The following is an 11,665-nucleotide window of genomic DNA, read 5'->3' as shown; positions in this document are numbered from 1 at the left end:
TCATGAACACACTCATTAGGGTGGGAGTTTGAAGCGATTGTGTTCGCTAGTCTGCGGCTGGAGCGTGGCGATTAATATTTCAGCGTCTCCCGTCGAGGAGCTGAGAGCAAGTTTGGCCCGCTTAGGCTGGGGAGGGAGAGGGAGAGAGAGAGAGAGAGAGAGAGAGAGAGTGAGAGCTTCACCCTCCCTCCTCCTCCTTCGCCTTCTTCTCCTCCTCCTCCCCTCTCAGACAGTGTCTCCACAACTTAACAGTACGAACCCCCCCTTCTCCTTCCCTCTCTCGCACACACACACACACAGACACACATTACACACACATTACACGCACACACACACACACACACATACACACACACACACACACACACACACCAGACCCTAACTCAAACTGACTTAATTGGGCTCTTTTTGTTTCAGGAAGCGGAGAGAGAGAGGGAGGAGGAGGAGGGGTAAATCCTGTCTTTTCTTGTCCCCCATCCCTCCATTCCTCTCAGTTGGACAGGAGTATCTCTCTCTCTCTCTCTCTCTCTCTCTCTCTCTCTTTCTCCCTCTCCCTCTCATTAGTTTGCATAGAGTTTGTCAAGCTACCCTGAAAGAGAGGGGGAGCTATGCTTCTGCACCCCTCCCTCCCTCCCTCTCATCCCGACACACACACACACACACACCTACACACACACAGACACACACACACACACACACACACACACATACAGAGTTCATTCAGACCAAATCAATACTCCTCCTCGTTCATACACTGGTACTTGAAATATGAGAATTTGAAGCAGCCAGGGTTATCATGGGTTATCAGTCAGTCGATATGCGAAGCACTGCTCCTGAATACAGAAAGCACCTTGACCCTGTACAGGAATTCAGCACTACGCTCCTTCATTTCAGTGGCTTCCCTATGTCTGAGTAATGTTGAAGCGAGCCAGAGACATGATTGAGGAGACAACGCTGAGAGATGAATGTAATCTAGATGGTCAAACAACTCGCAATATGTTTCAAAGTGGGCTTATAGGTTTCACAGAAGAATGAGTGCATTTATGTGCTTGATGCTGCAGTTGCATTGTGTACAGAAGTATGAAAAAATCCAAGTGGTGTGTGGTTGTTTATGGGAGTGTAAGCTTTGGCTATACAGAGCTTTTCCATTATTTAGCTCTGTGCAGTCGAAGGATAGAGACTGAAGTTGAAGGTCAAGGTTTGTTGGTTAGGAGGAGGCACGGCAGCGGAGTTACAGAAGGAATTGTCTCCATACAGCTTCATACCTAAGCCTCCCCGCTTCAGATCCCCGCCACTCTTGCAACAGGGCCCCCGCATTCAAGACCCTCTTTGACTCTCCTTTGTTTCCCCATCCTCTTTTTGTTCTTTCGCTCCCCTCTCCCTTTCTCAATCCCTCCCCATGTAGATGCACTCGAACCCCCCGCTCCCTGCTTTTCATTCTAAGCATGCCATTTTCTACTTCTCCATATAGGTGTGTGAATAAGTGGGAGTCTATGGGCTGTGCGTGAGTAAGTGGAAGTCTGCGGGCTGAAGTGTTGCGTGTGGGTAGGCATTCATTCGGAGCAGTGGTTGGTGCGGTACACACTGATGGCTAATGAAGTTCCTCTGCACCTCATAGCCCTATTAAACCGCTGCCCCCTACCTCTGCCCACTTCACCCCCCACCTCTTGCCTTGTTTCTCCCTGAGGGAGAGAGTTGGCAGGGAGCGAGCCGGCTGCTATGGCAACAACAAGGAACCCTCCCTCTCCCACAGGTCTCCTTAGCAACTGGTAGCTTGGCATTGCGGTAATGAGTGTGCCCGGTGTGCCAGGCTTTGTGTCATGTTGGTATGTGCGTGCGTGTGTGTGAGCGAGAGTATATGTGCGTGCATGTGTGTCTGTGTGTGGTTGTGTGTGTGTTCTTGCGTGCGTGGTATGTGAGCTTGTGCTTGTGTGTGCCTGCTATATTTGTGTGTTTATGTGGCACAGGGTTTGCCAATTTAGGTGAGAGTTAAAATGTGTGAAGACAAAGAGATGTGGAGGCACTACTTGGTGTTGATCCAAAAATTTGTGAGGCTAGCCTTTTTTTTTTGTTAGAGAGAAACGTAACAAAAATTGACACTTTCCTGACTGGATCTGTCTTATTCTCTGTCTGGTTGTATGTCTCTGAGTGTGTGTAGTGGATGTGTGCATGTTTGCTTTTGTGCGACTGTGTTTTAGTGTGTTTCCACATTTTTTTTTTCTCCAGTGTGATTGCGGTCATTCTTCCCTGCACTGTGAAATTGAAGCAATTAAAGGGACGATCGGATGAATTTTGCATGCCATGTGCATGGCTGCCTATGAGTTTCCTGCTCTGCTGAAATTAAATTAAACGCTGAGAATGATGTTTATTAAAGTGTGATCAGAGGTGTGCACTGACCTTTAGAATGTGGGAAATGAGATTCTCATTGTTATGAATGAGATTATGTGGAGGCCGAGTGTGAAAAAAGCCCAGGCCCTGCATTGATTCCATTGTTGGCTGACTGTTTCTTTGTATATGGCAGAGGGAGGTTTCAATATAATCAAATCCACACTGCGCCTGTTGGCTATTAAATGGACTGATACACAAATATAGACACACACACAGGCACTCACACAAATGCAGATTGACTTGCGCAAACATGCACACACACACATATCTCGCCCATCTTGTAAAAAGAGCTGTAAAAGCCTCTCCAGAAACGTGTTGGTCTTTAACAAAAGCATGGCAAGCCCAGTGGAAAATGTTAGTTTGCTCCCTAGACGAGGTGTGAAGTGTGAGCAGGCGGCCGGCCCCACAGGTGGCCCAGCCCAAACACCTGTTGTGTGAATCCTCACTGGGAGAGCGTGAGCTCTGCCTACCTTGCAGGCCCCGATGGAAAAAGCACACCCGTCCTGTCCTGTGGCACGTGCCCACGCCACCGCTCTTACCCTGGCACAGGTTCCCCATTTCTTGCGTGGGCGTCAGACGTGATGCCCAGATTGTGTCCCCCTTGCGTTCACCGGAAACACTCGGCTGCCCCTGGCATCAGGCAAGCGGATTTTCCGATCCCCTATCCGGGTCTCAGATGCTCTACTAATCTGTCAGCATCTATTTTTATCCTCCAAAGCTGCGGCAGCTCGGCTGTATCCCACACCCAGCCACCCCAACGCCAACCCTTCCCTTGGCGCCAGGGTGGGCACGGGCGATGATTCGCCAGCCTTTGGCTGCAATTAGTGCACAGTCAGGCAGGAATCCCCCACCAACTCCATTACACCCCTCTCCACAGCCACTTCCTGATCTGAGGCTACCAGACACGGCACCACACACTTGCTTTCCATTTTAAGCCTTTTTATAAATGGCACTCCTGCGGTGTTGTGGAATAATGGGGTCGGATATAGAGCACCTTTCACGGTGCTTGAATCACTCTACTGTGCAAACTCAGTCTATTCATGTACAGTAGCAGTCTAGGGAAGGTACATTTGAATTGTACCTGTTCAGGCTCAGCAATGAGTTTAAGTGAAAGTTCTGTCTGTAATGTGACTCCTATTGCCAAAAAGTCCTTGAGTCACCGAGGATCACTTTTCTGTGGTGATTCTATAAGAAGTGAAAGTCTGAAGTCTTTGACTTTCCCCGTAGAGGGTGTTTCTTCAATAAGAAAGGATAATTGCTGCCAATCCTCAGAGACCCTGCACTGATACACTGCGATAGATACGATTCCTAATCCCAGGTTTATTTCTTGCCCAACAAGGGTTGTAATGTGCCTTGCATGCCAATGCAGTCGTGACCAGTGCTGTGGAGGCGATGATGGCATGTGGCAGAGAAGTAACTGTTTCTCACCTCCTAATAAAAGAGACTCCTTTTTAATCTTTTCAATTTGATTGCATTCCAAAAACAGGCCTGTCTGCCCATCTGTCTCTCTTAAAGAAGCCTCCTAAAGGGATTTTAATCATCTGATACTGGGCTTCTCAGGCAAATAGCTACATCTCTCTCTCTCTCTCTCTCTCTCTCTCTCTCTCTCTCTCTCTCTCTCTCTCCCTCTCTCTCTCTCTCTGTCTCTCTCTCTCTCTCTCTCACACACTTTCCAATTTTCTTTCTTTTACTCACTCTCTTAGTCTCACTTATTTTCTGCCTCTCTCACTGGCTCTCAGTATCACTCGTCTTTCTTTTTCTCTCTCTCCCTCTCTCTCACTCTCCAATTTTCTTTCTTTTACTCACTCTCTTAGTCTCACTTTTTTTCTTCCTCTCTCACTGTCTCTCAGTCTCACGTGTCTTTTTTCTCTCTCTCTCTCTCTCTCTCTCTCCCTCTCTCTCTCTCCTTCATATGCCATCTCCTCTCAATTCCGTTGTGTCATATCTGTGCAGCCATTAGACCCTCCAGTCCCTCTTCAAGTCCCTCTCAGACACAGAGAATGTACCTACCCCCGTCCTTATTAATCCACATGCCTCTAAATTCTTTATTTCCCTTCAAAGGGACAACGCGAGCCGTGACATCAATCACGGAAAGCGAATATTTAGCCGGCGCTAATTTCCACCAATAGCCTGGAGACAGGCTTAGCTGACAAAACTCATTCCTGCACTGAACAAAACTGCTTGTGTTGAAACCTCCCCTCCCCCTGCTCCCTGCTGCCTTCTGCACAGGCAAAAACAGCATCACAATAAACACAGTTAGCGCCTCTGTTACTCCCCCTTGATTTGGGCTTATCAAATGAATGCGCGCCATAGAGGGATACCCTTTGACAACACATAATGGCTCCATTCTGCATGAAATGGTTTGGTAATACCAGTCGAGTGTGGCAAACGGCTTTACCCGGTGCCACTACAAGAACAGCTGCTGTGTTCTTAGCTGGGCAAGCGCGCCACGCTGGTTCACCCTTGAGGTTGTTTGAATCGGGTGAGTGGTTTCTTTTTCCCGGTTCCCAGACCCCACTCTCTGTCCTTAGTTCCTCACTCAGTTCTGTTTGAATGAGTGCACATTCGCCACAAGATGGGCCCTATAAACCGTTTGACCTGTTTCCTCGCCCTTCTGTGTGTGAGCATGTGTGTGTGTGTGTGTGTGAGCGGGAAACCTTGAGTGGGTTCTAATGGGGGTGCTTACGAAGAGGGGGTGGGGGGGCATTTTGAGGGCACCCCATTGTGTGGCTTGGAGTGTTCTCACACTGGGCCCCATGCCGTACCCCTATATTCCCACCCCTTACCCCCAGCCCCCTCCTCCTCCTCCCGTACCCCCTAGCCCAGCTGCCCCAATGCCAGCCAGTCAAGTTATCCCAGACAGACCACTGGGCCCCTTATAACAACCCCTACCCCCATATTACGTTTACCCCCCAATGCTAACGGCTGACTGACAGTTTGGGAGTGGCAACAGAGGGGCGCATTGGCACGGAGCCAATCTAGACAAGCGGGCACAGTCAATTCGTAGGCAATGCCCGTGGCGGGTAAGCACTGTTGTGTGAACAGTGAGGACATGGCATATTAAGCATCAGTATTGGCCTCATAATGGTATTGGATTGTGTAGTTAGTCAGACCTTGATGTGTGCTAAGCCTGAGCATTGATAGCCATTAAATTTTATTGATTCCCAGCACTGGATAGTCCTCTTCAGCTCCTGAATCAAACTCAAACTGAGTTCGAGTGGAGGATGCTAGAGGGAACAGTGGAGGAATTGATTTGTATTTTAACAATTCTGAGGGCTAAATGAATGGTTCTGAAAGAGGTAATTATTGGGAACAACCAGGTAACTGTTTCTGCTCATCAACAAATGCTGAGCAAAGCTGAGCCTGATTAAACATAAGAAATCATGTGTACCTGTATGATTCATTTTGAACAGTTCCTCCCTTGAACTTAGGAAAATCTCTCATAGCTCCTAGGCCACCTGTGTATTGTGGAAAAAAGTGTCAACTTGTCAGATGTGGAAGAAAAGAGCCTAAGCTTTTAAGCTGAGGACAAAGAGGGTTGTGTGGCTTCATATGGATCGTCTAAAGATCTAAATCAGGTATCAGGATTGTAGGCCTTAATGAGAGCTGAACCCGAGCTGATTTTCTTCCTGCAACTGAAGGGGTCTTGTACACCTTCATTGGCTTTGATGCCCTTATCCTCTTTTACTCTATGGCCAAATTAACTCCTTGCAATCTGATTTAGTTGTGTAGGTAGTTGTAGGTTGCTGTGGTTAGGTGTCCCTGTTACAAAACAAACCCACGGCTACTTACGACTCTATCTGTTCTTTTCAGTATTATGGGACCAGGCAGTGCATCTCTCTACGCAAGCCTAGCCATTGGTTCATTCATTATTTAGACACCTCTCCACTATGCCCATTGTATTAAAGGGGTATGATTTGAATAGGAAATAGCTTCCTGGACCGAGGCTTGTGATGTGTGTGTTCCTCTCTGTCATTGTATGTTTCTGTGGGCTTCATCTGTCTGCCTCGGCAAGCCAGGGGGCTGAAAGAGAATTTCCATTTTATGAATATTTAATACATAATAAAGTTTTCAATTTTATACTATTCAACCCGTAGGGTTAAAAGTGTGGCAAAGCCACCCCTCAAGGACAGAACACAGAGTAAAGGTATGCCTCTCAGTTGATTGGATGGAGGCATCAAAAATATGGTTAACATAATCTCATTGCTTCTAAAATCATCTGTTTTCAGTAAAAAAACAAAAACAAAATGATACTACGCTGTAACAATTTATCACTACATCATATAAAGGTTTGTGCCGTGTCCCTATTTCCCACATCTAAACCCCCCTTCTTGTCCTCTCCTGCAATTCCATTGGATCATAGCATATCTGGACTGCCCGCTGCGCCCATGGTGACCTGGCATGGCTCAGTGTGAGACACCCAGCTGGGAGTGCCCCCGAATCAACTTGGGATTAGCCCAGGATTGTCTGGGATTACTCGGGGATGGAGGGGGATTAGCAGTGACTGCCTGTTTCGGGGGCGTGAGGGCCATAGGCCGGCCAAATTGCCCCTGACTCAGACTCAGGGAATGGGAGGCGGGCAGAACTACACCCACACTGGAGCCACCTGCAACCTGAGCTATTATTAGATTGTGAACCAACACACACACACACACACAAATAGGATGACAGAGAAAAATGTGTGGTGGAAAACTGAACGACAGGAAGCCAGTAGCTAGCGATGATGATGATGCCATGGCTGGCCACCATCAGAAATCTCTCAAATCTCTCTAGCAGGTGGATTCATCAGATAAAGAGGGTTTGGGATGATGACAAATCCCTCCAAGTCGAATGGGGCTGCTCTTCCCTCATACGGGGCTAAATCGAGATTTGAATCAGGCAGGTCACATAGAGTTGCAGCATGAAGTGGTCCGGCTTTACGATAGATGCCCCATTTACAATCGGCCACAGCGGAACGGCATGAAAGCTTACATATGTTTTAATTCTGGCATGCGCAGGACTTGATGGAGATGATTTGGAGTGGTATGATAGGTGGATGATCCAGCAGGGGTGAGACGGGGAGTTGGCGCGGCACGTAGAGAGGCCGTCAGAAGCAGGGAGCGGGCATCCCCTGCGGACCGGCACCGCCGAGATGAAAGGCTGTTTAGTGTTGGAGCAGCAGCATCAAACAACCGCCTCTTCTTGCATCCTTTCCCCCATCCCCCACTCTCCCTCCATCTCTCTCTCTCTCTCTCTCCCGTTCACTCTCTTGACTCTCACCACAATATGATATAGTTCTGCCGTTGCACGTTTACCCGGTTGCCATGGTTACCCAATGCCGGAGGTGTCACAGTGAGACAGCCCAAGGAGGCATTCACAGATCACCTGAATTCACTTTGCCTCCCATTTATGTGTTCTCCGCCGCAATTTGATTTATTTGTTTCCCTGCCGCGCAATTCAGTGTGAATACAAATAATCCGCAACATAATGGAGATGGTGAAAGTGTGAGTACCCCTCAATCTGAAACAATCTATTGTACCAGTGTATTCCTAAGCCACGGGAGGTGCTTTTGATTTGATATTTTCCTGCTCGAGCGTCAAAGTGCCTCACACAACAAAGAGCAGAATTGCAGCGACAGACTCTGTTGCCCATCAGGAACCTTCAGCATTCACCAACCCTTGAGATGTAAATGAGAACAAAGAACTAAAAGCTACATATCCTATGAATTACTGAATGAAAGACTGAAAGGACCAGCTTGTGAAGGATGAATAAGTAAATCAATGACTGTACATGCTGGCATAGAGGATAATGGGAAAATAATTGGTGACATACTGTATAATTGAAGACATAGAGATTGAAAGCAGAAGTGGAAAATGACTGTTGTATGCGAAGAACTGTGTGAAATAGGAGAAAGGAAAATCAAGACAAGTCACAGAAATGTGTAGCGCTCAGTGATAAAAGAGAAAGAGGGATTGCAATAGAGACAGAACGAGGGAGGGAAAGGGAGATAGGGAGTGAAGGTAGATGTAGGAGGGTGGGATACATCCATTAGCCTTTCTTGCTCCCGGCTCAATCTTGCGATACGTCCCCCCTTTCAGGCTGGGAGAGAGAAAGAGACAGGGTTGGCAGTGAGCCAGACTGGCACCGACTTCAAACATATGCCCAACCGCAAACTAGCTTACATCAGCCTGACCGAAAAGGAGAAGTAGAGGAGGACAGATGGATTGATGGAAAAGAAAGTGGGAGGATTGACATACATGAACAGTGTGTCTCTAGATTGAGTTTCAGGTCCTTTCAGATTCATTGAGGCTGACAAGGTCTTGCTCCGTGCCAACTGTAGCTGTCCTTTGAATGTGTTTGTGTCTTTGAATGTGCTCTCAATTTTCTGATGCTCCTTACTCTGGCTCACGCTGTCTGTATAGGGAATCTATTTCTATATGTTTGTTATGTCTAGTAATAGACATATTAGTGACCTGATAGCAGCTTAACACTATAGCTCTATGACTCAGCATGTCCATAAACTGTTGGATATGTATCGATCGTCTGACTTAATCTACATCCCCCACTGATATCAGTGCTTCAGATAGCTCTTTGAACGATCAGTGATTTATAATCACTGTTGAGGGTTGTGATTGTGATGAGGTTAGACTGCATTGTGGATTTTTATGTTTGATGTCTGAAGATTATTCTCCTTGTTCCGGAACAGTTTTATATGCATATGCAGATTTCATTCATTCAGTGTTTGTCATGGAAAGCAGTTGGTGTACAAATAATGAGCAATGTGATATACAGTATAATTCAATTTGATCTCTCTCTGTCTCTCTCTCTCTCTGTCTCCATCTACCTCATCTCTTTGCAGAACTCCATCCGACACAACCTGTCCCTCCACACGCGTTTCATCCGGGTGCAGAACGAGGGGACGGGGAAGAGCTCCTGGTGGATGCTGAACCCAGAGGGAGGGAAGATGGGGAAGGCCCCCCGCCGCCGAGCGGTCTCCATGGACAACAGCACCAAATACCTGAAGAGCAAAGGCCGCATCAGGGGCAAGAGGGTGGGCCGTCCAGGGATAGGAGCTGGGTCTGCTGCGGTAGGGCTCCAGGGCTCCCCCGACCGCGGCAGCCCCCCACGGAAAGTCCTCCCTGGGGCTGGGGGTACGACCGTGACAGAAGGGGAGTTTGACGCCTGGACAGACCTCCACTCCAGGGCTAGTTCCTCAGCCTCCACCCTGAGCGGGCGTCTGTCACCCATCCTGGCTGAGGGAGAACTAGAGGAACCAGAGGAGGGAGGCCTGTCCTGTTCCACCTCTCCTCACCTCTACCCCTCACCTTCCAGTGCCCGTTCTCCATCCATGGGAGCTGGGAACCACTGTCCTCCCCTGGAGCAGCTGCCTCAGCTGGCTAACCTGACTGGTGCCATCAGCCTGGACGAGCAGCTGATGGAGGATGGTTACCACCACCATCACCAGCAGCAGCAGCAACACCAGCAGCATCCCACTGTGGTCAGACACAAGCTCCAAGCCCCAGTCTACCACTACAACTCTGGGGTGAAGGGCCAGAGCTCCTATGGTGGCAACGTCTATGGGCCGACAGGCATGGGAATGCTGCGCCACCACTCACCCATGCAGACCATCCAAGAGAACAAGCCAGCTAGTTTCTCTGGAACCATGCGGGCATACTCCAGCACCAATGCCCTGCAGAGTCTGCTAACAGGGGGTCCGGCTGGGCAGCAATACTGTGCCAAGGACATGATGCTGGGACAGGAGAGGGAAAGCCACCCCATGATGGGCCCAGCTAGTAACGGAGTAGGCTCCAACCGTCACAGCCACCACCCTGGGCACCATAACGGCCACAGCCACAGCCACAATGGACCTCATAGTCACAGCTCAGCTCATAGCCATAATGGAACTCACAGCCATACCCCTAGTCATAACCACAACAATGTAACCAACCACAACCACAGCTCACCTCACAGCCACAGCCTCGGCCACAACGGTCACAACCTCAGCCAGAGCCATAACCACACTCACACACCGCCCCGGGCTCCGGCCCTGGCCCCGCGTGGCGGCAGCAGCCAGCTACAGCCCTACAACCACAAAGTCCCCTACCTGTACAGCCCCCCGTCACACGCCCACCTCCCTGCCTCCACCACCCTCCCTCCAAACCCAGCCGGTATGCTGGGCATGCCCCAGGACTCCTGTCACCTGGCCACCGCCCCACACCCGCACCCCCGCCACAATAATCATTACCCACAACACCAAGGCATGGCTGATGGACCGTACCACCACGGCCAGGGGATAGGGGGAGGCGGCGGTGGCAGCAGCTACCACGGCTACCACCAGCCTCACCCCCACGAGAGACTACCGGCCGACCTGGACATTGACATGTTCCATGGCAGCTTGGACTGCGACGTGGAGTCCATCCTCCTCCATGACATTATGGACTCTGGGGAAGAGATGGACTTCAACTTTGACTGCTCCCTAGCCCAGGGGGTGGGCATCGGGATGGGTATGGGCATGGGGGTGGGTGTGGGCATGGGCATGGGCATGGGCATGGGAATGGGCATGGGAATGGGGATGGGTGGACTGGCCGGCCCACAGCAAACCCACAACAACCAGAGCTGGGTGCCAGGCTGAGGTTTCGGGCAACACATCCTGCCCTCAGAAAAACTACGCTACCCATGAAGCACTGTGCTCGACTGTGACATTCCTGGACTTGACACAGAGACTATAGGACCAACACTCACTCGCTCCCCGTCGCTCTTTGTTGTCTTGACAATTCCTCCCTCATCCCCCTCTTTTGATCGCCTTTCCCCCCCAGAGATCTAGTTCATGTCACATTAGGTTTTTCCTCTCATCAGCTATACTGTGATGACAATCTCTCAGCTGTGCTTGCCCAACATCGCTTCTCATCTACCATGAGAACTGAACTCTCAATGCACTTTAATGCAAGTGGGTCACATCTTGCAGTACAAAGCGTTCACAGAGCAGCTCAGGCAGAGCTTGGCGTGTTTTGTAAGGTGGCTGCATTATTTGACGGGAACAAATGAAGAAATCGCAGGCTCCGTAGATAAAGTGTCAGATCTTGAATTGAATTATAATGGGGCTCCTATTCTCATATGCCTTCACTGTCAGTAGTGGGGGAATAATTTTGTTTCAGCAAAAATCCCTTGTAGCTTTGTGATTTCATGTGATTTAAATTTGGTGTTATCTCATAATTTTAGTAGTGACCTGTGCCTCATCATTGACCTAACTGAAGATCCAAATATCTATTCATACAATATATTAGAACATAATTGCAAT

The 11,665-nt window shown here is 49.1% G+C and overlaps 1 protein-coding gene across 1 annotated transcript in view; it reads left to right on the top strand.

Annotated features, from left to right (window-relative positions):
- Positions 1-10,999, top strand: part of foxo6b (forkhead box O6 b) — a 27,292-nt gene extending 16,293 nt beyond the window's left edge. The window contains exon 2 of the mRNA XM_071517175.1: positions 9,227-10,999. Within this exon, the coding sequence (XP_071373276.1) occupies positions 9,227-10,999 (1,773 nt within the window). The remainder of the gene's footprint in view (positions 1-9,226) is intronic.
- The last annotated feature ends 666 nt before the right edge of the window (positions 11,000-11,665 follow it).

The sequence above is a fragment of the Centroberyx affinis genome, unplaced genomic scaffold (genome assembly GCF_046629955.1).
Source record: "Centroberyx affinis isolate AG114_WGS23_722 - 3 ecotype Tasmania unplaced genomic scaffold, CSIRO-AGI_Caff_v1 ptg000469l_1, whole genome shotgun sequence".
Taxonomy (NCBI): Eukaryota; Metazoa; Chordata; class Actinopteri; order Beryciformes; family Berycidae; genus Centroberyx; species Centroberyx affinis.
The sequence above is the reverse complement of the archived record's forward strand: the minus strand, read 5'-3'. Positions and strand labels throughout refer to the sequence as shown.